The sequence below is a fragment of the Perna viridis genome, chromosome 5 (assembly GCF_037379345.1).
Source record: "Perna viridis isolate PV_CMFRI_1.1 ecotype Kerala chromosome 5, ASM3737934v1, whole genome shotgun sequence".
Taxonomy (NCBI): Eukaryota; Metazoa; Mollusca; class Bivalvia; order Mytilida; family Mytilidae; genus Perna; species Perna viridis.
This window is the reverse complement of record NC_142449.1, coordinates 40,481,109-40,507,327: the sequence shown is the minus strand read 5'-3', so window position 1 is coordinate 40,507,327 and position 26,219 is coordinate 40,481,109. Positions and strand designations below refer to the sequence as shown.

Here is a 26,219-nt window from a genome sequence, read left to right as displayed (position 1 = left end):
AAATGAAAATGAAGTAATTATCAATGATTTTTGTAAATGGAGTTGTTCCACCAGTTTTTACAAAATACTGTGCATCAGATCGTATAGGGAATTTATCCAACACAAACTGATGATACTATACAATTATGGTAGCTTACAGCATGCAATATTATGTTTTATGGAACACTTAAAATAAATATGGACTGAGGCCCGTGACCAAGGTCGATATCTCTAAGCGTTCCATAAAACATGATATTGCATGCACCAAGCTGACATAAATGTTTTATTACATTTCTCTGTAAAAATTTTAAGAATTTTCCACATAGTGAGTTTCTCTTCATCACGATTAAAAAAATACACATTGGTATAGAACATTTAATTTGGGGGAGTCAAGTACAGCAACTTTTTCTATGTATTTGTATTTGGATGTCCTTATTTGAAAGTGAGCAAATTTAGGCAAAAATCTAGGTATACAGTGACCAAATGACATTCATGTTTATCATAAATGTAAACAGTTGACGTCTGCCATTCAATATCACTTGTAATCAAAATCCAAGCATGCAATATCACAAAATATGGGTGTGTCATCAATATTGATTAAGTGGTATTTATTTACAAAATACGAAATGTAATAATCAGTATGATATAATACAAAGTGTCTGCTGTAGAGGATGGTGTATTAGAACGCCTCACTCACAAAAAAAAATGGCTCTCAGGCTATATTCTTTCTTCACGTGGTAATCTAGTATAGTATATGTACCACCCTCAACTGTAAGCAGTATGTGTATAAAAACTCATCTTTGGTATTAAATTAAAAAACACATTGGACAGTTTTACCAGTGTCAAAATAAATCAGTGTCTTCATGAAAGATTTCTCCTCTTAATAATCAAACTAGTTAAAAATATTTCTTAATAGAAAAAATCAAATAATCATGAAGAAGTTATGTCACTTGAGTTAACTTAATAGTATTTTGACAATACCAAAAATTTCTGACCAACTTTGTGAATAAGATTTTTTATCAGTACTACATTTGTATTTGTAAATGAAGAATTAATAATAATTATTTTTTTGTTTCTCAAATGTTACAGATAAACTAGATAAACCTACAATACGTAATGAAACAACAAAACTAACAGGTGGACAGGTATGGGCTGAAATGAGCTGCATTGCCCATCTAAAATCTGGATCTCCACCATACTATAAGCCATCTTATGAAGTTCTGTGGAAGTTTCCCAGCGATGCCAGCTACTCTGTCAAAAAGAATGGTTCTAAAGTAATTTTAGATGGGATTGATTGTGATTCTGACAAGTCTCAGCCTTTATTTTGTTCTGTACGGGAAAGTCATGGAACATACTCAGACAGTCAGCATTTCTATCCACACCTTTTGTGTAAGTAGAAAGGCTGAAATTTGTATTTAAATATTCTCAGACAGTCAGCATTTCTATCTATACCTTTTGTGTAAGTAGAAAGGCTGAAAGTTGTGTTAAAATATTTTGTTGCTATCCCTCCAAACAATGTAGCTACATCTGTTTCATAAATATCTGTCATCTTAAAGATTGTAACTGTTCTTTGGAAGGATTGCAAATTTGGTATGCAGATTTAGCATAGTGAGTTCTTTTGTATCTGAGACTTTCTACTTGGTAGCATGTCCACTTCTGGATAACTAGAAATCTGAATTTTACTGTACATATGTTGTGTCTTGATATTTTTTGTACAAATACATGTACCTAAAAACGATTTTATATACCTATACTGCAGCCGTTCTATTTGAGCAGTCAAAATGCATTGATCTATATTTACAAATGATAAAAGGTCACTGACTGAATATAACTTTCTGTTGTGATGTCAGAAATGTTACAGTGTTTTGAAGTTGGCCAGGATGTCTCAGCTTCAAATAAAAAACATCGTCTTTCTTTCAAAATTTAGTTGCAGTATTAAGACAATAACAGCACACAGACTTGACAAAAACTTGATGTATGAATTCGAATTCAACCAGTAAAAATGCTTGGTAACCTCACGTTTTCCAGCGGTATCAGTTTTATGTCAAGTCTGTGCACTGTTATTGTCCATGTGTACATAACTTATATGTAAGTATATTACTCATGAAAAATTAGGATGTAGGAACACAATTATCAAAAATGTTTATCTTACCAAAATTAAAAGGGAATGATTTTTATACAGTCCCAACAAATCTTATAATGATATGTTGCTATGGATATCCATGTCTTTGTCTCTGGGGGTTGTTGTCTATAATGGTATGTTGCTATGGATATCCATGTCTATGTCAGTGGGGGTTGTTGTCTATAATGGTATGTTGCTATGGATATCCATGTCTTTGTCACTGGGGGTTGTGGTCTATACATCACTTTTCATAGTCACTTAGTTTTTGTGTCAAAACTTGGAAAATTAATTGTTGATCTTTATAAAATTTTACCACAAGAATCCAAACAATTTACAGAGGAAAAGAAGGGTTAATATTGGTTCTATATTGTTCACAGTATTCTATATCACTATGGTCCTGCTGGGATCGCTTTTTGGGTTAAGATTTTAACCATTTAGGAATAATGGACCACAAATGGGCCAGGAACAAGTGTTTTACTTATATGTACATGTATGCCTGGATAATAACTTGACTGTGAGTAAAATGATCTCTTTTAAATTGTACTACATGGTGCCATACCATAAAAGGAAGTCTGGTATTAATTTTCAGGGTTGTGACTTGAGCCTTTTAAGAATTAGGGGCCAGAGATAGGCATTTTCCTGAATTCTGAATGATAACTTGAGTAAAATGGAATGAATCTCTTTGAAATGGATTCACAAAAGTACCATTTTCCCAAATGTATGTTGTAATTGATTTTTTTTTGGTTGATATTGGTTGTGCGCTGTCATCGTCTGTTGATGCTTGGTTTTTGTGCCATGATTTGAGTATTAGATGATTTATCAGTAGTTAACAAGGTTACAAACCACAAAAAAAACGGTCGGTATTGGTTTTGGAGGGTTATGGCTCCAACCATTTTAGAATTAGGGTCTCAAAAGGGGCCTAAAACAACAATTCCTAGAATTCAAATATATTACTCCAGTAAAAGCTTGATATTGTTCAACAATATCCTTTTACATTGCATCATTGGTCAGACTTGTTGGAGGTTTTGATTGGAACATTTTAAGAATTTTGGGCAAATAAAGGGGTCACTTTAATTCTTGTCAAAATCTCATCCAGTGTCAAGTTTGAATGGTGTGTCCATACTTGCCCCAACTGTCCAGGGTTATGACTTTTGGGATTGTATCAATTAAGCTGTGTCTTGCAAAGTGTTTTATTATAGTTCTTGATGAAATAATGACTGCTTTTGCAATTTACCTTCATAGATATATTTGTCTTGTTTGCATTGTAGGTTCATACAAACCAACTTTAGCCCCTCCTCCTGCAGAGGAGAAAAGTAATGGTGGACTTATAGCAGGAGTTGTGATTCTTAGTAAGTTGGTAGAAATATTATTTTAGGTAAAAGTATTACTTGACATTACAAACTTGTAATTAAATATATAATGAACATTTACAGAGAAAACTGATGTAAGGTATAATTGATAAGTAGATGTATTAAGTAGACTCCTCATGATATTTTATTTTGAACTTTTTACACACATTTTTATATTGTGCAGTTATGTAAGTACACAAAAATTTAATCGTTTTTTTAATTTTCATTTCAGCATTATTGTGTGTTTTGTTGTTGATAATAGCCTTTTGTGGGTAAGAATTTGTACACGTACTTAGGAAACTAGATAATTTTTTTATTATAAAACATTTAAGTGGTAACCATCTCAAATGTAACTTCATAATTTTGGGAATTAAAAAGACATCTCTGCAATTTTGTTCAATTACATATTATGTGTCGTGTGTGGTAAAACATGCTTTAGAATTTTATTTTATGTTTTTTTTTTCATTTACTTTTTTCTTATTCAGAAGGTATTATATCCAAAATGCTTTTATACTGTTTTTCATAGGAAAGACAGATTGAAGAGATACTGCCGTTATTCATGTGGAAGATGCAAAAATTCCAGGTTTTGTGTTTGCAGAAAGTGTATGAAAGGTAAATTTTGTGCCACTTCTGGGCTTGGTTTCGTATAAAAGTTTCAAATTTAGATTTTCCTTAACTCTTCATTTCCAAGCAATTTGTTTGGTCGAAATTTGAGTTGAGGAAGGATTTGAGGAATATCTTAATGAAAACAACCCCTATAGTTACAGATTTTTAGTCTTCATGTCCTCAAGTTGAACTTTGCATTATTGATGATTATTATGGGATGCAAATTATGTTTAGTTTTTCTGTTTTAATCATGAAAAATGTATAGACACTTCTTTGAATAATATGTAAACCTTTTTTGGATAAGCAGGTTTTAGGAATACACAGGTTGAAACCGGTGTTGGGGTTTTAATTTAGAATCAAGTAAAAGAGTAATCAAGGGAACCAATCTAAAGAAAATGTTCCATGGATGAAGACTAGACATGGAAAACAGACACACACAACAAAGAACATGAAATAACCATATTAACACGTGCAAAGAAACAAAAGCAAACTCTGACTCCACTAAAAATTGGAACAAAAGTGTTAAATTATACAGAAGTCTGGAATTCTCAGGTGTGATTGAATAATGAGGTGTCAGATTATACAGGTACAATCACTTTTGTTACTTTTTACAACATAAAGTCAGAGATTGTTGAGGTTTCTTTTCATATTCATACACAAGGTGTCTTTCTTGAGCCTTGTCAGTGAAATTGATTAAAATTCCATTGTAGATGATCTAGATTTTGACATCAGTGATGAACCACGATTCAATGTTCCATTGGAATTTGGACGTCGTGAGGACCTTGATTGGAGACAAATACTTGACTTGTACTCAGGAGAAAATCCCCCAGTAGTACCCCCACCTAGGTTACCTATTTCGACACCAAGACCTGACCAGTTTCCTGCTCTTCCTCCAATTAGAGAAAATCATATGCAGGGTGCTTTAGATTCCGCTTTACAGTTAGAAAATGATGGTAAATATTTGTTAAAATTTTAATGTTTTTCATGTAGTAATCATAACTATATTTTCAGATGGCAGTGTATAGTCTACTTTCTTAAAATAGTTCAGTTAAAACCAGTGATACCCCGTAATTAAATTTTTTAAACTTCATGAAAAAACTTCTTTTTTTATTTGCACATCACAGGTATTTCATTACAACTTTTGTGCAGTGCATAAAGAAATTTCTTCAAATTTTGCCCACAACAAAGATTTTTATCAGATATTTTAGGAATTTTAGTTCATTTTAGGGGAAGTAAATATAGATTTTCTCAGAAATTGATAGAAAAATTCCATTATTGAAGATAATTCCATATTTAGAAACTACTATATTGTCAGAAAATTTATTGTTAAAATAACTATGTAACAGCTAAATACTTGAAATTAGAACTTTATGGATAAGTCCTGGTTCAAAGTAAATTTAAAGGAACACACATAAAGTTAAAATATTATCCTGTAATTTACTTATGACTTTAGATTTAATGGAGGATAAAATTTACTAACATATACTTCTTTCAAGACAACATGATTAAATTAAATGCTGTTTTTCTTAATTTTATTGTACTTTCAATAACAGAAAGTGGTATAGACAATCCTGATTTCCAAGACGACGAGGACACGGTTACTGCTGACGACATCACAGTCTCAGATGTTAGTACAGTCGGGGCAACTGGAGTAGATCACTCCACACTGGTGAAGGAAGTCGAAACTTGTAAGTTTTGTTAAAAAGTGTTCGAAATTTAAAATAAAATGTGGGATATGAACTTTTGTAGTTTTAATGATTGACATTATGATCTTAAATCAACAAAAGTTCTGAACATTTATCCTGTAGCTGTTTTATTTGAATTGTCAAAATACATACACTGTATATATACTAGTGATATACTGTAACTGACTAAATACAACTTTTTATTGACAAGCATCATGAACATTGCTCTGCCAGTGTGTTTGTTCCCTGTTTGGAATAAAAAGTGCTAATTATGTTTTTAAATTTGATACCCTGCCACACAAAGTGGTGCGGTATTATGTGATACTTCTAAAAAGCTGCCCTTCTGTCTGTCCATCCCCATGGTTTCCATTTGATAACTTGAAAATAGGTCAGTGATTTTTTTTTTAAACTTTACATGGTTGTTAGCATCATAAAATACAGGTTGAGAGAAGTTTTCAGCTAAGTTCAAAATGTAGTTTTGAACATTTTGCCATCCCCCTTTTTTCACAATTATGTGGCAGGGTATCACTTTTTGTTCTATTAATGCCCTATTTTTATTACAATATGAAAACAATAAAAGTGTATGTGTTAAAAACTTTGATGAATTGATGGATATTTTACAGGACCCTTTCCCAAAGAAAATTATATCAAAATCATGCAATAATCCCAAAATTTTTACTATACCTCCCTAATTTCGACTCCCCAATGGCAAATTTGTTGATAATTTTTTTTACCAAAATGCCCGAATAAGGCATTTCTCAAAATACCTAGATAAACCCCTGGAATTTGACATGAACCAGTGGAAAGCTACACAGCAACACATTTACTTGTAGTTTTAAGTCTCATCCTTGCATTGATTTTATACCAAGTCAGTGTAGTGTCATTGTGTACATCTATGAAGTAAATTAAGTTCTTTATTTGTTCATTTACTGAATTTCATGTATTATACAATTTAACAGTCAGCTGAAAATGTGGTGATTTATTAGTTAAACATAACCACAAAATATGATTCCCAATGTTGACTAGTTTGTGTGAAGGTTTTGTTTAATCTTCTTTTCTCCACAGGTTTATCACATCTGAAGAAAATGCTGAACACTACAGAAAACCAAGTACAAGTCCGACGAGAAAATCTTGTGGAAGATTTGCTGAATATTTACACTGACCCTACAATCCTTCAGGCTTATTTGCATATAAACGTTCTAGGGGAACCTGGTTCAGATTGGGGAGGAGTCAGTCGAGATATTTTTACATCATTTTGGAATGAGGCTATTCTATTATACTTCAAAGGACATGATGCCCACGTGCCTTATTTGCCACCTCACAAAATGGAAGAAGAGAGGAACTTCCTGTTAATGGGCCGAATTCTTGCTCACAGTACTGCGGTGCTTGGATACATTCCAATTTCTATTTGTAAAAGTTGTATGATGGTGACAATTTTTAACACAACTCATATTGAGGCCAATACACTTTTGGAAGACTTTTTGTTGTTTGTTGATCTCAAAGACAGGACTTTGCTTCAGGAAGCTTTAAATGACTTTTCAGCTTTATCAGAAGAGCAGCGTAAGGATTTGCAAAATTTATTCTACCAGTATGAGATGGGCTGTATTCTTAAAGAAGAAACATTCCGAGATCAGCTTCTTAATATGGCAAGAAATGAACTCTGCCTAAAACCACGGTCATTGTGTGAAAAATTACGTCAAGGAATTCCAGAGGTGCATTTTGACCAGTTTTGGTCACAGATGACTGTTGATCACATCGGCATCCTTCATGCCCGCTTGAAACCAACACCAGAGAAGGTTATCAGATGTCTTAAATTAGCTGAACCCTTCAGACTGTTAGAAATTAGAAGAAGAAAAATATTCCAATATTTCAAAGATTTCATTGATGGCCTGAATGATGAAGATTTGCAAAAATTCCTTCAGTTTGTCACAGGACAAAATTGTGTACCAAAGCATAATATTACTGTTCAATTCTCAAATCTTACTGGTGCTGAGAGAAGGCCTGTTGCCCATACTTGTGGCTACTTAATTGAAATTCCTGAAGCATACGACAGTTACGAGGATTTTGAACAGGAGTTCAGAACCTTGTTGCAAGCAGACATTTTAAGATTTGACGTACAGTGACCATAACGAAAGTATTGGGTGAAATGCAAATTATCCAAATTAGTGTTGATACATGTATGCTTTATTTACCATTCTTGTAGAATGATTGACATAGAAGTTTTCAATGTCACAACCTGCATGTATTTAGTTTTTAAGGCTACATGTACTTCATACAGTGTTGTTTTTTTGTAAATGTAAAATATTTACTTAAGAGTATACAGAAAATGTATCCAAGGATTTTATAAACCATGTTAAACATTTAAGTGTGATATAATTATTTGACAATCCCTATGCTTACAGAATGTTGGCAGTTTTAAGGTCAAGACAGAAAATATCATAGTGAGTCTTATACTGGTGAATTCATAATTGAGTTGAGTAATCATCATTACAATGTACTTAGTGTAATGTTTTCTTTGGAAGTTGTAATGTTTTTATGTTTTTGGAATATAAGTAGTCTATATATTCACACTTTGACATTTTCCATTTGCATGTACATGTATGTACATGTATGAAATACTGTTATTGGTGTATTGTGGTAGTACTGTAAAAGTGCTTTAATTGGTGGATACTATTTTTGATGATTAAGGAAGAAATACAAGTTCATCGATTCTTGGAATCGTGGTTTTCAGTATATTCATCAATGGGATTTTCTTTTTTGTTGGGAACTGAATTTTGTGGTTTGGCTTACCCACGTTGAACCACAAAAGAGGGTATCTCACAAACAATAGTACTTCCACAGTAATCCTGTTAAGAGAAAGAAAAGAATGAATTATGATATGATTTTGTCAGTAACAAAGCACCTGTCTTTAATTTTGTGCTTATTTATTTTTTTATGTGTGTTTTGTGTTCGAATTCGTTTTCATAGCATTGAATGCATCATGTCATAAAATTCATTGAAAGGTTTCAGGATTGTAATCTGCTTTTATTTAAAAAAATAATACCTTTATTATACCTTTATTATTTGCACATAAAACCAATAATACTTTTATTTTAAGGAGGTAGACCTAGGGTAAGGGACACAACTCTTACAACTCATTGGAACGTTTGTATTGAGCATTTTACATCAATCTCATGTAAGTATCGAAGTAATTTGGACTGATTTTATTCTGTTTCAAAGGAAAGCTTGATATGCTTTAGTGAAATTTGTTTGTTTGTTTGTTGGGGTTTAACGTCCGAGCAGCAATATTTCAGCTATATTCAGACGATTTTTGATTAAGATACAAACATATCACTGATTTCAAGAGTTATGTCCCTAACCCTAGGTCTACCTCCTTACTAAGAGTGTGGAACGTAATTAGGAATATTATAATAATCAAGATTTGATGCTCTTGACTAAAACTTTATTGTACTTTTCAATCATGATCTCAAGTGTGAGTTACATATCCTTTGTGGCTATGCCAGCACTCTTTTAGCCTTGCAAATTGAACGTGCTATGGTCTGAGTATAATAGGTCTTTAACTTGCATCTCAAAAACAATGATATTAAAAGCATTCATATACAACTTGTGCTTTATTTTCAAATCATTTCATTAACATGTAACTCATATATTTTATTTTATTCTGTTTTGTAGAATGGGAAACTCACTATCCCTTCTAAAATAACATAAAATCCATGAATTATTTCATTTTGTCTTGAAGGAGGTGTTTCTTCTCTAGCTGTTAAAGTCCCTTAGTTTTCATTTCATGATTTCTTGATATTCTTGGTATTACTTTTCCTTTTTTTGTATTTAAATACTTTTTCATAGCATATATAGAAGGAAGTGTGTGCAATAATTTTTCTGTCTCATCATTTATCATGTTGAAATAACATATAATTTTATATCTTAAGATGTCTTTCATTATCAAAGTGTATTTCTTTGTGGACGCTTTTGCTTTAACCTGGTTGTGATTTTGTTAAATAATGTCATGTCCTCTATTATATACCAGTCTTTGTAAGAATTAGGCAGCAATTTGAATATGGTCGGGAAAAAATCCTCCACTTTGACAATGTTATTTTACTATTCACTGTTAATAATAATAAATAGAGGCTACAGTGTCAAAATAAAAATTTCTTCAGACAGATATAGAATCAACATGATTGTCAATTTTAGTACAGGGAACAATTTTAGTTGTACTTATTCCATTAAATTAGCTGGTTTTTAGTTTCATTGAGATATGCTTTGATTCTCAGAAAAAACTTCAATGATTGAAGAATTAATGTTCTTCAGTCGAAGCCAACTAAAAATGATTTATTGGCTCTAAAGCCCATTTTTATTGCCAAATAAATAAAATAAGCGTAAAAAGACACTTTCCGCTTTGCTTTTTTTTTCAGGCTGTGAGCAATGTAAAAATAAGCAATACCACATTGGGGGAAATGAAATAATAAATTAAAATGCCTTCTCAAAAGCAGACCAGTAAACCAAGATATTAACTTTTGATGGCCCTTTGTGCTCATTGCTCTTTTGATCTATTAGATTGGACAAATTTTGTAATATATCCATTGTTTTAGAATGGCAACCTTTATGTATAAGCTACCTAATTGTTTTGTATCCTGGAGGCAGATCCAGGGTGGTGTGGAGGTTGATGACCCAAGAGATGCAAACATTTTTGAAGCATTTTTTTATTATTTGTCCACTAAATGAAAGGATTAATTTTGTGTCTAACTAGAATCAATCAATACATTGTTTTTATTCTCATTTATTGCTATGTTTATCCATGCTTTATTGATTTTAGAGAGGGGGCATGCCTGCTATGCCTGCCACACCCTTGTACAAATCTGCCCTTGGTATCCCTGTTTAAATATTCAGAAGGTGTGACCAATATAAAAGTAATATCTTTACAGATGTAGAAATAAAATGTTGAATTGTGGAAAAAAATGTATTTGCATTTTCTGAGAGTTCATTATTTAGATTTATTGTGAAGTATTTAATATTACCATGACAGTGCTTTGTAAGATATTTTGCTTTTTGAGTTGTGAGTATTTTGTGATTTTTATGCATTTTATTTTTAGATTTTTTCATATTTCCATTTACATTTATAACATTGTAAATATTTTTTTGAGTATTTATTTGATATGCTTTTCACATTATTGAGAATATTTTATGTGGCGCTGAGATATCATCTTTATTCTATTACATCCCCATAAAAATAATTAAGTTTCCATATTTTGGTTAATATGGATCAACATTTAAAACTATGATACCATATCAAAGCTATTTTTTTTTCTCCTTATTTCTGACTTACGGTGCAGGTATGCATATAAAAAAAGCAAAGCACCAAAGTTAGTACATATCCTCCTGTATAACAGCTGTGTAAGAGGCTATGAATAAAGTCTTAAATCTTGTACGTGTTAATTTGCAATTGATGTTTGTTTCAATACCATTCCTTGTAAGAAAAGTGCAAAAAAAAGAACCTGTTAGGATACTTTAGCCATAAAGCATACATGTATTTCAGTAGCTGATTCAGAGGGGCTCTAGGGTTTGAAAAAGTCCCTCATTCTTTTGAAAATTTGTTAAATTTGTGCCTTTTTTAGGGAGTTAATAGCCTAGTACCACCTATTTGGAGCAGCCCCTGTATATTTGATACATTTTGTATCCAACTTCGATAATTATTTTTGTGAAGACAAAGAAAAAAGGGGGATAGGTGTAACATGTGGTTTATCAAAGCTTTTATTTCGCTTCTATTGTTGAACTGAATATTTCATGATTTTTTTCCATTGATGATGTTCACAATCTGTTGTATTGAAGATTGTTGTGATCTCAAATGAATCTGATTTATATATATGCTGTTGTATATTTTTCCATTGTTTATGATACATTCCATTTCGTGTTGTTCATAAATTGCAATATTGTCAGATTAGTTCCTTAGGACCACAGTAGAAAAATTATTAGAATATCATCTATTTTAGCAGAATTGTTACTGAGACCATATAAAAGGAGGCTGAGATACAAACACTCTTTATAAATATTATTTTCCTCATTGCAATATTATTTCTAATGTATTAAGCTCTTACTGCAATCTTCACTATTTTTTTTCTGATAACATGAAGAAATAATAGAAAAAAGTACCTGTATGAATCCTACGTCCTACATAATATAACCATTAATAATGCATTAATAGTTAATTGTCAAAATAGAGAAACTTGTTTCCTGTGGGTCAGTTTTTTTTTCTTCAACTTGTGGAAATTGAGAAACAAAACCAAAAAAAAATAATATGTTTCAATTACATTAAAGTGTGAATTTAATTTTTTTGAGAAAGGGATATAAGAAGGCTGCTGGGACTATAAGTTAGGAATTCATGAGTAAAGTGGACAAGATTTTTTTACCAAGTTAAAGAGGGGTTAGGGAACTGCCATCTTCCTTGTCCTCCCCCACTTAAGATAACTGAAGTTGCATCGATCGCTACTCCCCTCCTTTGGAATAAAATTCCAATTAGTGATTTTGCTCTGACACTTCCAGTGCATGCCAATATGTAGATAACAGTTTTAGTAACATCTTCTTAGTGGATTCATTGTGGATTATCATTTATTACTCATTCTTCTTACATAATCCAGAAATTACACAAACAAGTGCCTTTAGAAAGCATTTGCTCAGATTTTGTTATATAAATATTCAGGTGGATGTGCATGCAGATATAGATCTAAAATGGAAGCCATAGAGTCTGAGGTTCTACTTTTAAGGCTGTGAACATTCTTATTTCTTCATGGTGTCTGTAAATCCAATTAATATAATAGATTTACCTTTGAAGGGGTGAATGTTCTTTAGACTTGAGTATTTAGGTACAGTTCCATTTAAAAAGACATGCAAAAGTAGACAAAAAATGGTTCATGCACATTAATTGAACAAATAATTTTGAGTGGGAAGCCTTCAGAATGCTGTTAGACAAATTGAATGTTTTCAACAGTGAAAGTTGTTTTAGAGGATAAAGGTACTTTAAAAGTAGATCATACGTAATACTTTTAGTTGATAAATTTTCTTTATTTTTCTAAAAGATGACCTTGTACAAACATACTGTATAAAATTTAAGATAAAAAATATGGGACAAAAATTAATTTCAAGATAATTGAGCCTAAATATAGGGAATTTTTTTCATAGCATTTCATATTTCATACCTTGCAGAAGTTGTAAAAATACATCGAGGGTACTTGTGTTATCAAATGTCAAATATGTGATGATCAACCTTTTGCAAGATCTTTAGATGGAGCTGTATTTATAAGCTTTGTAGTGTCATGGCCAGGAAGATGTAATCCTAAATCAAAACTTTAGCAGAAATAAATATCTGCTTAATATCAGCCCTACAATTTTTATAACATGAAAGTTCCTAGGATATTCATACTAGATTTGTATAACATAGACTTCTCATGGCTGGAACTTGACTGTCTATGGTTTGCTTGCGACTTGTGACTGATTTTCTGTTGTTAAGGAGTAATGTAGAACTATTCAAATTGTGGGCTGTCAGTTTTCATGGTTTGCTGGGTTCTTATAAATCAAAAATTAAATTTCCTAATAAAATGAAAAAGCTTCATGGAAACTTAATGCTTAAATGAAATACATGTATTCCAAATTCTACTAATTTGTGAAATTGTGACAAACCATAAACATTGATACCCACAATTATAAATGGGTATATAGATTGAAAGATAGGTATAATCTCAATTTAGGAAACTAGGAATTTGAATACATTCATGTGAAATTATTGAAAACAGTCTTGGACTGCTATATTTTTGTGAAACAATTTTTTACAGTGAAACCCGACTCAACCCAACCGTCAACTGAAAGAATAAATTTTTAGTACACGAAGGATAGAAGTTATAGAATTTTAAAATAATCTGGTATACTGGAACCTAAGAGGGGGTAGTTTTAGACAGGTTACCAGTTTGTTGAGGTTTTGGGTTAGACTGGTTTCATTTTACCAGTGTTGTTAAAAGTTTTAATATATTGATAGTTATGTACGGTCGAGAGGTGTGATTTCAGAGGTTGTTTTATTTATGAATACATTTCTATGTTCACTTGTTGAGAGCTTAATCTATTTACAACATGCTTGTATTGTTATTGCCGGTTTCTAAAGTAGATTAATGTTTGACAAATAAAATGTTTGTTATTGAATTCTTGGAATTTTTTGTAAAAACTGCAGTTTTAAGATGGTCATATTATTAAATAACAATAAGTTCACCATGAAATCTGGTTTAATCCACCATTTTACTTTGAAATGCCTGTATGAAGTCATAAACATAGAAATCTAATTAATATTAGACCTATCATATTGTTCCATATAGCCTCTGCATGCAGGATCTAACAATACTCCATTCTACTTTCTGTTTAGATGACCTGTTCAGAATCCTCTGTTCTTTCCCTTTGAATAATGCTTTCAAAATTATGAAAGATGAAATCTGATTGGCTGATCAAAAAGATCATCAGAACAGAAAGTAGAATTGAGTGTAGTTAGATCCTATATATAGTGACTGAATTGAACAATTGATAGGTCTTATTTAACTTTGATTGTAAATGTAGTGGTTAATTTCCTTTTTTGTTCAGATTATCCTCGAATTTGCCAGTTCATGTACTGTTTAAGTAGCAGTCCAGCTAAGGATCATGCAAAATGTGATTCATGGGTGAAAAGCCTACATATTTTTTACTTTTGATATTTTGTTTGAAATGTCATAGTAAACAGAAATTAAAATGTGATTTTTCATATAACCTGTGCTCTTAGGAGATAAAAATTTATATAGAATGCACCGTAGATTTCAAAATTAAGGGAGACAACTCTGTAAATGACACTGAAATACAATAGAATCTACTGGATTTTCAGTGTTGATTATCTCCTAAGAGCAGGCAGATTTGAAGGAATAATTACACATTTCATAGTATAGACCCATAAAACAACTTAATTACAAAAATAAAAATATGTAGCCTTTTTTTGGGGTGTATCACATTTTTCAGATATTCCATTATTCTTACAAAGACAGCTACTTAAGTAGCACTCCAGTTAAGAATCATGCAAAATGTGATTAATGGGTGAATAGCCTTCTTATTTTTATTTCTGATATTTAGCCTGAATTGCCATAATATACAGAAATTAACATTCAGTTTTTCATATAACCCATGTTCTTAGGACTGGAGATGAAAATTATATAGAATACACTGTGGATTTCACAATTAAGGGAAATAACTCTGTAAATGACACTAAAATACAGCAGCATCTATTGGATTTTCAATAAGAGGAGATGGCTTGATATGAATTATTACCCATTTCATAATATAGACCCATAAAACAACTTAATTACAAAAATAAAAAAAATGTAGCCTTTTTTGGGGTGTATCTCATTTTTCAGATTTTGCATGATTCTTACAAAGACAGCTACTTAAATTCTTCCTTCTGTGTTCAGTAATTTTGTTATTACCTATAATGGAACTAATGATGAATGGACTATGTTTATTCTAATTCACCCTATACACTATGAGTGGCGTGACAAATTTACCCTATGTTAAGGAGAAGTATCAATTTTTATATAGTTTGAAAAAAAACATTGCATGCCTCATTGTAGGAAAAAAATAGGAGGCTAGTTTGTGTGTAATATTCTGCACTTCAAAATTACCACAGGTCTGTATAAAATACAGGCAGGGCCTATAGTAAATGATTGTCAGCGTGTTTACCACCTGCTTTGTTCTTACATTGACTTGTACTGAATTAATTTGATAGTGGTAATGTTCTAGCACACATCCAATAATGGAATCCAACAATTATTTTGATTATGCATTGAAACCTGCCTTAACCCCACCTTAAAAAATCAATAACCTGTCAAAGGCAGACATTTTGTTTAATCCCTGTCTGTTTAAATGTATTTTGAACCTGAATAAACCAAACACCTGTTTAAGGTGCAGACCTGGGGTAAGGGACATAACTCTTGAAATCAGGGATATGTTTGTATCATTCAATTTCACCAAAGCTTATCAAGCTTCATTTGGAACAGAATGAAATAAATCCAAGTTACTCTGATGCTTACATGAGATGGATGTAAAATGCTGAATACAAACGTTTCAATGATTTTTTAAGATTTGTATCTGTTACCTTAGGTCTACCACCTTAAACTGAACAGATTCTACAGTCGAAAAGGGAATTGGTATGGACAGGCTTCACTGAACATAGGTCCTGATATAGTACAAAATTCACTGTAGTATGATAATGGTAAATTTTGATTACAGACGTCTTGACACTAATTCAGCATTGAAGTACTTTAAATTTATATTTTCTTCTCCCTAATTTATGTCATTTGTTTTGAGTCTTAATTTTCTTTTCTTCCCTGTTTCTTTCTGTGCTTTGTTTTCTAAAAAGAATATAATTATGGTAGGTTTAATATGATGAAATTACAGAGTTTAGGATGCAATCATTTAACTTTCAATGGGTAAGATCAAATTTGAAAAATGAAATATAGAAGGACCAATAAGTCTCTATAAAAAAGTAGATATTAAAATTTTTTTTTCTTCAAAATACCAAAAAAAAATCCCATATAAAGATTTGAGCCTCCCCTATAAAATAAACAAGAGGAGCAATAGGCAAATTCCTTTAATTCTTAGAATTGCATTGCCATATATTTTTTATGGGTCGGATCCAGAGATTTTAAAAAGGGAATTCAATTCCCAGCTAGTGTTTGCTGGTTTTTGCCCAAACTTTCTATAAGCGAAATTTCTCAAAATTTAGGCGTCAACCCCGCAAAATCAACCCTGGTTGATGGATCAATTACTGAATTTAGGAACTTCAATGAACTGAAAACTTGTCTGTATCTTATTGTATGGAATGCAAAATAGTAATCTACCATAAAATTTGATTACCAGATTTTATAAGCCTATTTAAGGCATTTACCTGCCATGAAAAACAAACAACTTCGGAGCTGTAAACTTTCCACACCCATGAGCATTAAAGGCGGCCACTTTAACCTGATATGTCATTCCCGGTTGTAGCCCTTCCTTATAATGGGACGTTGCTGTCTTATCTTTTATAACACATTGGTGGTATTCGGATGTTGTAGGTATTGTCTGACGGTAGGCAACCATATATCCGTCTAAATTATTCATGTCTGTATTCTCTGAATTCTGGATTCATTTAAAAGCAAAATAAGGTCATAATGAAGAAACTTGAATGAAGTTCAAATTTTATGCATTTACAATATCTAGCACAAGCAGAGGCACTTACCCTACCGAGCCACTTGATTATCTATTCGTAAATTGGGGGCTTAATGTGTATGATACTATTATAGTAAGGAATGTATAGTCCTTGGTTAATTTTTTTTTCTTTTGTTTAAGTTGCAGTGGCGGATTCAGAGGGGCAGGGGATTGGCACACCCTTTATATTGAAAAAATTGTCATTGTCATGTGTAAAATTGACCCAAAAAATGGTAAAGTCCTAGCACACTCCACTTTTTCTGAGGAACCCCGGCTGGCATCCCTCCTTTTCAAAGTGTCTTGATCCGCCCCTGAGTTGTACATGCATTTCGATATTTATTATTTTTCTTCCACATTTATCAGCTTTTGTTGTACTTTGTATAATTCTGGTTGTGATCGATCTCTCAGCCTCTTTAAAAAGACACAAGTTCATAGCAACCCTTCTATTGTGCTGCACTTAAAGACAGAACAGTATGTTTAGTACAAAATCGATGTTTTGTTGAATATGGTCACAGTTCATAGTCCTTCACAATACTTTAATCTATTACTTGGCTTTTTTTCAGTTTTGTTCCAGGAAAATGAATTAAGTTTGCAAACAAAAAGTCTAATAACAATTCTTATAATTACATGTATTACTTAAAATCAATAATTAATTTATCACACAGTGGATTTAAACAACAGTTTTATTAATTACACGTAACTTGTTATTGCGATTAAATGTACCGAAGCTCAATGAATCGCATCCAAACGCATTTATAAGCTCAATCAATACCTTTATTAATTGTGCAAATCAAAAGTTTTTTTTCAGGACTATAACCCTTATTTTTGCTGTTTAAATCATTTTCCCCTCAATAACACACAGTAAAGAATATTATGAGATAAATAGCAGGAAGTCTCTGTGATGGACAGCTGGACGGACGATACTACAGATTACAACTACAAAAAATAGTGTATACATACCTGCCATTTTATGAACACACCAGTTTGCCCCAGTATATTGCAAATTCTTATTATTTTTGGAATGAAGCTGGGTTCTGTAACAATTGAAGAAAAAACTTTTGTCTTTACATACATGCACATCCAAGCATTTTTTCTTTAAATCATCACTGGAGATCTACCCTAGAAATACTAAAGGTACATATAACAAGCAAGCCATTTTTGACATGTCAAATTGGTGCTATTCGAACGTCATTTCGACCTCTTGTAAAATGGAAGATCGGATTGCAAACCTCTTGAAGTAGTAAAAACATTGAGCTAAAAATACTGAAGCCTCAATAATGGGATAATTCAAATAGTGTATGGCCATGATAGTAAAATGTAAAAGAGTAATCAAAGGAACCAAGGTTATAGCGGCAATCAAAAGAATGTAACCCAGGGACAAAGACCAGATATGGAAAACAGACACACACAACAAAGAACAAAGAGTAACTAAAATCATACATAAAAATTAACAAAAGCAAATGAGCAACTCGGACTCCCCTAAAAAAACTGGGAGCATGCACCAGGTGCACCGGTAGGGTAAGCGTCCTCCGCTTTTCTAGAAGCACCCGCCGAGTTGCTCAGAAAATAACAGTAAAGTCCGGGGTAGAGAAAAGGAAAACAACGACACGTTGAACAAATCAGTCTTCATGGCGCAGATGGATACACCGTAACGATCCACGAGTTCATGATGACGGCCATAAAACTTTTGTAGTGATGACTTCAATCTTGTAGCAACATAACCCTGCTCCAGAAGCCTATTTGTTAGAATTCTAGCGCGATACAAAAAGTCTGCGTAGTCTCGGCAAGCTCTGGCATAACGTATGAGTTGTGATATGAACACTCCATACGCAGGTGCTGAAGGGATGTTGCCACAGATGAAAGGAAAGTTGACAATTTTGAATGAAAAGTCGTAAAGTTTTGTCATTAGTTTTCCTCTACCATCGATTTCTAAGTGTAGGTCAAGATATGAGGCCGACTTCACAGTGTCTGTAGTATCCTTCATCTAAAGGTCTTTGGGGCAAGATGCGATGTATCAAATCCCAAAAATTAGGATTGTTTAAAGGTAATACATCATCTATATAGCGGAAACTCAGATTAAAGGATCTAGCTAAACAATATTCTTTCTTTCGGATCAGATCAGCTATAAAGTCAGCCTAATTAAAGTGAAGGAATAGGTCAGCACAGAGGAGCACAATTAGTTCCCATTGGAATGCCGACCGTGTGTTGAAAAACGCGTCCACCAAATAGTTTAAACAGTATTTTACTATAGGTTATGCCCATTTAATGTATCTAATTCATGACCTCATGTCCCTGTGACCTGAACGTGAAAACAGGAAAGAAAGACACTATGTAGCAAACCGAATAAAATAGGATTACATAAATATAAAAAAAAACTGAAGGTAAGGAAAATAAGACTTTGTCGTCACAAAATAAAAAAAAATAGTAATGTGTAGAAAAGCAGAGGACGCTTACCCTACCGGTACACCTGGTCCATGCTCCCAGTTTTTAATGGAGTCCGAGTTGCTCATTTGCTTTTGTTACTTTGTATGTATGATTTTAGTTACTTTATGTTCTTTGTTGTGTATGTCTGTTTTCCGTGTCTGGTCTTTGTCCCTGGATTACATTCTTTTGATTACCGCTGTGGCCTTGATTACTCCCTCAAAAAACTGGGATTGGCACCAGATGCCCCGGTAGGATAAGCATGTTTTGATCCGCCGGACACATAATAAGGCAATATTATGAGTCCTGGCTACAATAGGGTATGTAAGTCTCGACATGTGACCCCGTGATTTCACGAGATTGGGTCCTAGTCTACCATTCAAAAGCATGGAGTCTTGTCATTGAAAGAGCGTTGAGTTCAGTGTTGAGGGCAAAACATATTTTAGTGTAAATTATACCGATAAAGGTGTAAATATACCGATAAAAAAACAAATATGTATTTCTACATGATAAAGGTATTAAGAAAAAACATAAAATAGAAGATTTTGCATTGTCACAGGCTAGAAACCACTAATTCCACTCCCCATAGGCTTCTATGCTAATTTCACAATATTCAATGGCTTCTCTGGACTTTACCTTAACTTTAACCTGCAGAGGACTATATATCAATATGATTCTACATATGCCAGCTCACAATCCTCAGAATGGCATGTGGGGTTAGCAGACTTGCAGTGCAGTACTGGTCACTGGAAGTGAAGGGTCTATAAATAGCATGGGAAATCCCAGTGTTTTCACAAGATAGGGGTATATTTAGAAACCATTATGGAGATTAGGCTTCAAATCACAAGAAGCAAAATGCACCTATAAAATGTACAGAAATGTTTTTCCTTTCAGAAACTGTTTAAATTGTTTAAATAAGATGAGAACTATTTCACAGCACTATGAGGAACAGGGGTAATTTCTGCGTAGGACTATTTTTGCGTACGTTCCAAATGCTCATTGGTTGAATTGGTGGTCTGTAACCTATACAACGTTTCGAGTACCCGGAAGTAAACAATAAAATGCAGATCGATCCTCGGTTTTCAATACGTTCTACGTCGTAAATCCGTTAAAGAAAATGAAACTAGAACGAGACTAACATACCCTATAATGCATCTCCTTGACAAGACAAGAGTCACAAAGGGGTCCCATAAAAACAACGGAACGAGTCACACTCGGGCCATATCATTTAGGGACGGGTCAAAATATATCGCCACATAGGACCAGTGCAAATAGCAGTAGGACAGATACTTTTTTGATGTAATGCTTTCGTTGGGGCACAATTTTTTACTGATAGTATCCATAGGACACATGTTTTTTTACGAATACTTTGAACTAAATTTTTTATTAACTTAAAAAAAACTATTATAACAAAAATAGTCTACAATATATAAATGCAGTAGAAAATACAACTGTTTAACATAATTCATTGTAATTGGAATAACTATATGTATTAAAATAAAAATAGCTTTATATCAATACCTCATTTGTAAGATTTTTAATACACTATAACTGTATGTGTTAATATAATAATTTCAAATAAAAACTTTATAAGAAAACTATGATAGAACACCAACTTTTTCTTACCAAGTTGACATTGGACATCTTTTTTTTTCAAGATAGCCATAGGGTTGCAACTTTTATTTAGGCTCTCATTTTGTTGCACCGGTCCTATGTGGCGATAAATTTTGACCGGTTCCTTAATTCACCACAGTATCATGATGTAAATAAATTAAATAATAAGGAAATGGTGGACAATCATCCGAAATAGACCAATTAAATTAAGATGATCAAAGATCACCATAAAACATGGGACAATACAAACAACATTTGTATGAACGCTGGAACATTTGATCTAGAAATTTGATATCACAAAGAAATAAAGTAAAGTACTTTAAAAAATTTCAAGGGAAATCAAAATTTCAACGTCTCCACATTATGACAAGATCATAATATTCACCTGTTCGTTCTTTGATTTTCTTCGACTGTTGGTTCTCAACTGTAAGGTTAAAATTGAAATCAATTTTAAAGTAAGACAAAAAAGGTCCGTATTTATTCTGAAGTTGTAATTCATGCAACGCCTGCTGTGCGACGTAAGCAATGCAATGGTGGTTTTCAGAGAACTACGTTTTTCGGTAAAGTTTTTTTTTTAATTTGATTTACTCCGTGTAATGATTTCCATAAATTTTGCACCGATCTTACACGGTATACTTGCTCCCGCTATCAAATTTTCAGCCCGATTACTATACTAACATGAAAAACAATCGATCTGCATATATTCGATAATGGAATCAAGCCCCTTCGAATTGTAAAATAGCATATACAGAAACTTAATGAAAAATTATAGAAACTTAATGCAAAATGCAATTTACAGAATTTCGCAAAGCATTCTCTCCAGATTAATCTTAACATTGGCCAAATAAAAAGTTGATATCTCATTTACGTGACAGAAAAAAAAAACTTCAAAATACGGTAAGAATCATTACCACCGGTCCTGATAATAACTGGCGTTGAATACAACCCCGTCCCTTCATTTGCACATGCGGCAACCTTGACCTCATACAGAGAGCATGGCCTGGTACCCGTTATTGCGTGACATTTTGTATTGACACCCGGTAACATCTTCTCTTTGTACTGAGTATCTAACCCACAACGTTTGTAGGCAATAACGTATCCCTCTATAATGACACTGGAAACATCAAGGGGTACCTGCAAAGAAAGGATCCGACGATTGCAAAGCAACCCCCTGACAAACAAGTCATGCTTAGGAATGGTTACCATGGTTACAGCGTAGACAATATTACAAAAGCCAAGTTTTTGAATAAATTTTTATGTTAACCAAAAAACGAACAAAGCTTAACCCAGATATGAATAACATCTTTCAGACAATTGTGGAAGCTAAGAAGACTGCGCTGTTGAAAGGTTGACCTAAAGATAAAATGTAAAGAATACTATTGAAATAATGTAATTCCAAACCACTGCATAAATACTTTATCTTACTTCGTGGGTTAGCCGTGTTCTAAAATAATTGAGGTAATTTATCTTTAGGCAGTGGCTATTTTGCAGGATCCGGTAAAATAGCCTGGGAGACTTTTTTGCCGGGTCCGGAAAAATAGCGGCTGAGGCTATTTTGTTTTACCTAATTAAAATATTGATTAATGATGATATGGTGCTGCTATCAAAAGTTATATAGGGGTCTTGTCGACTTTATTTATCAACTATATTTTTAGTACATTTCAATTTCTTTTTATAATTTTACAGATTATAATTAACAATCAGTATATTTCAATAGATCAATTTATCATGATTGTGAATTAGAAGAGGTGAACGGCTTTAGGCCATGTAAGTAAAAAAAACTCTGGTGAGTACAGTTAAATGTTAGAGCACCAAATTCCTTAATTATTCAGTTTATAAAGCACGACTTGGTCTATAGTGGCATAAAACTATGTTGTGTTCGTGGCGGCAAAAACAATAAAACAAGCTCTACTGGTATGTATTAATTTAGATAGATTTTTTATACATGTATTTCTTGTAAAGAAGATGAATTTCCAGTAACATATTTAAAATTTCTTTGCTTAGTATCCATAACGATGACTTACCGTCCATTTTAAATGAATGTCGCGTCCTTCGTTCATCGATTTTATCTTCGATATTTTTGGCTTTGGTAATAATTCTGAAGAGAAAATGTATGTTCTAAGTTTTCAATTAGTTTCGATAGTTTTCTTTCGATATATTAGTTTATTTAAAAGGACACTAGCGTATGTCGTAACAGATAAGTTATATACATGTAGCAAGAAAAAAAAAACTTTTTAGTCGCAAGCTTTTAGTTTTTCTCAGAAATGTCGAAAATCTGTACAAATAGTCTGATTCAAAAGCAGTAGTGTTAGGCATGGTTTATGCCTCAACGGTCTTTATGATGATACCTCCTCAATCAAATCGAACTTAGAAGTTGAAATTACGTTCCTGAAAGGCACACCTTCCTATGGCAGATAAAAGAGTCCATGCAGTAGCTTGCCAGTTACCTTGGTGATTTCTGAAGAAGAATACGTACCTCTGATATCGCCATGACCGAGACTTCTATTGAGATCTAGGTAATCTGTAAATGAAATATATAGTAAAAGAAAATAGTTCAAAAGAATGTAAAAGCAAATTCTTTGTTTCTTAACATGATTTTGACTTTATTTTTAACTTCGATTTTTTTATTTAAAGTTCATCGATAGTTCTGCATATAATATGCGACATGTAACCTCGAAAAATTCCTGGGAATCAGTTTCTTTTACAGTTATTATAGCCTTTAATTTCTGGAAGTTAGCCCGTTTATTATAGTTGTCAGTTTTTTTTTGTCTAAAACTCACACTTGATCATGCCCAAAATTTTATATCATTTTAATGAACCGTATTAAATATTTGGAATTTGAAATGCACTCCAAATAAACATTTGGATAGCAGATAACCCTGTTAAAACCCCAACTAACATTCTTATGAAAAATGTTCAGACATTATAGTGGTAATTTCAAACAACCAAAAATTCAACGAATGGATTTATATTGTCAGATCGATGTTTTCTTTGGAATGCATGTTTCATATTCTTCTCATTTTGCCTGTTCCGTAAACATACTTATACTTGGACAAAAATTACTAGTACTGATAATATTTTAGCCTTTTTACCTGACATACACAACGTGACAGGAGCACAGAAGTCCCCGTGCTCTTTGTACCCATAAGCAGATACCATTATATCATATTTGCTGCTGACACGTGACAGGGATATCACATGACTGCACGTGCGGCCTCCTTTTAGACTTCTACAGCTGTAGTTGATATCGAGTTCATGCCTTTTATAAGCAACAATGTATCCATGGACTACGGGTTTGGAATCTTTCTCCTGAGTCTGCAATATCATATAATGGCACCTAATATACGAGTTCAAAGATACAGATACATTTAATTTCACAAGTTTACCTGAAGTGTGCTCAATAATTAAGACACTGAGCGTATAAAACCGAAGCACGTTTATCTATGTATAAGGCGCATACTGTATACCGTCCTATATTAATCGACAGTAACTTTTAATAACGACACTCTAATTGGTTAATAAATATAATTGTGGTGCAAAAGTTTGATTAATTATACACAGGCAAAATATTTCCGCATGATTTTCTCCAGAGTTTGAGAAAATGATATACTCTAAATTAGTATATTGTGACTGAATTCACGAACGCGGCATTCTCTTCTTGTTGCAATACGTGTGTCTCTTGTTATTTCATTACTTGTCTTTATATAGTCCATGATCATTACATTGGATCCAGATTGGGGTTGTTTTTTTTAACTTACAAAATTTGGCAAAAACGAGCATACAACAGCCTAGAACCCTTTTTTTCTGAACCCGCACTTTTCAAAATCTCTTGGTCCACCCCTATTAAACTTATGATGTGCAATGTAATATAATGTGGACACGACCGAGAAAGACAACAGAAAGAGTTGAAAGTTGAAACATATTTCAAAAAGAAGAGCTAGCCCTACGGCAAGTTAGGGTCCATTATTAGCCATTAGTGGCCATACTCCTTACAAACATACATACTGTCCATTCTAGGTAGATACCAGATCCCTCGTCAGTTGGACAAATCTTCAGTATACTCGGTACAAACATTGCATGTAATCATGTATAAATTTATTTCATCTGTTGACAAAAAATGCCATAAATATATAAATTTTACTGACAGTTACAATCTAAAGTAAGTAAATATTGAAATTTGATAAAGTATCATTAAATCAAAGAGGTTATATTAAAATTACTAGTATTCTACACTTGAAATAATTTATTTACCTCTCAAATATTGCATTTAAACATCAGATAGTTGCTTGTTGTTAGTTTCGGAAACTAACAATTTCTTCCTGGTGGGGTACATTTAACACGCACATTTAACATTTAGAAATAAAGCTAAGTGAAACTTTTCAGATGATTGGAAAATTATAATTTTCAAATGAACAATCGTCGAAATACTTGTAGAAAAAACCGGACAATGCGTTTGTTTCAAAAACAAACTTAATTGGTTAATTTAACATAGCACCGAGGACCCCAGTGTTACCTCACTCCTAACATCTCCGTTTGGTGTCTTACAGTAGACAACCATATAAGTATTGTGAGCAGACTCACAATATGACATCCTAGCTTACAATTGGACTCAAATTTATACGTGTTCAAGCAGACATTTTCTATATTTCTATAAATTTATCCATCTAAGTCCATTGTGGGTTTTATGAGTAATTACACTTCTAAGTATGTTGACAGACGGACGGACAGGGTTACTTTTACATGGCGTATCTACTCCAAAAACTTTATGTGCGGCATAACAATAAATGGTTCGAAACAATATGTACATGGCTATCGACTAGCTATACCTATACCTTACTACGATCATGAATGATTTTACCATTCCTGTATAAAAACTGTCAACATTTGTCCAGTAATTCATATAGACTGATGCACTCTCTATCCCGTTAGTCACTTATATGATTAAAGTATTTGGAATAACACAATTGTATGTACTTTGAAAACAGGCAACGCAAGCACCTTACCTTAAATCAAACATTCGTCCATTCAAGTCAAAATATTCAAGCAATTACTCAAAATAACCGTATTTAAAATTCCAATTAAGTCTTTACTGTTTAATGCCTTTAGTATGTAACAAATGTGATCGACTTCTGTTAAAGTCAATGTTTAAATTAACTTTAAATTTCCGCCATATTTTCTTTCATTGGATTATATCCTTTTTAACAA

General features: G+C 32.7%; 2 protein-coding genes across 9 annotated transcripts in view; one reads left to right on the top strand and one right to left on the bottom strand.

Moving 5' to 3' along the window:
• LOC148617489 (uncharacterized) overlaps positions 1–13,925 on the top strand; it is a 23,269-nt gene extending 9,344 nt beyond the window's left edge. For all 7 annotated transcript variants that reach the window (XM_088585210.1, XM_088585209.1, XM_088585212.1 and 4 more), the window contains 7 exons: positions 1,069–1,368; positions 3,370–3,450; positions 3,683–3,722; positions 3,977–4,062; positions 4,767–5,009; positions 5,610–5,744; positions 6,807–13,925. In XM_088585210.1, coding sequence (XP_088441336.1) covers positions 1,069–1,368; positions 3,370–3,450; positions 3,683–3,722; positions 3,977–4,062; positions 4,767–5,009; positions 5,610–5,744; positions 6,807–7,864 — 1,943 coding nt within the window. In that variant the 3' untranslated portion in view covers positions 7,865–13,925. The remainder of the gene's footprint in view (positions 1–1,068; positions 1,369–3,369; positions 3,451–3,682; positions 3,723–3,976; positions 4,063–4,766; positions 5,010–5,609; positions 5,745–6,806) is intronic.
• Positions 13,541–26,219, bottom strand: LOC148617488 (netrin receptor unc-40-like). 2 transcript variants are annotated; one of them, XM_088585216.1, is made up of 10 exons: positions 26,018–26,219; positions 25,020–25,118; positions 24,107–24,329; positions 23,491–23,535; positions 23,039–23,112; positions 21,926–22,148; positions 21,400–21,438; positions 17,940–18,013; positions 16,681–16,910; positions 13,541–16,144 (listed from the first exon to the last, which is right to left on the bottom strand). In XM_088585216.1, the coding sequence occupies exons 2-10, from the start codon at positions 25,086–25,088 to the stop codon at positions 16,087–16,089; spliced, it is 1,035 nt and encodes a 344-aa protein (XP_088441342.1). In that variant the 5' UTR covers positions 25,089–25,118; positions 26,018–26,219; the 3' UTR covers positions 13,541–16,086. The 2 variants fall into 2 exon arrangements, with proteins under 2 accessions (XP_088441342.1, XP_088441341.1); XM_088585215.1 differs by having other exon boundaries at positions 16,685–16,910; positions 26,018–26,211.

Excerpts from the sequence above, each read along its gene's own strand:
- LOC148617488 (XM_088585215.1), bottom strand. The coding sequence starts at position 25,088 with ATGTTTGTACCGAGTATACTGAAGATTTGTCCAACTGACGAGGGATCT. Across the intron at positions 24,330-25,019 it reads GTATCTACCTAGAATGGACA|ACTCAGGAGAAAGATTCCAA; the intron begins GTATGTATGTTT and ends ATGATATTGCAG. Across the intron at positions 23,113-23,490 it reads CGGTCATGGCGATATCAGAG|AATTATTACCAAAGCCAAAA; the intron begins GTACGTATTCTT and ends TTTTCTCTTCAG.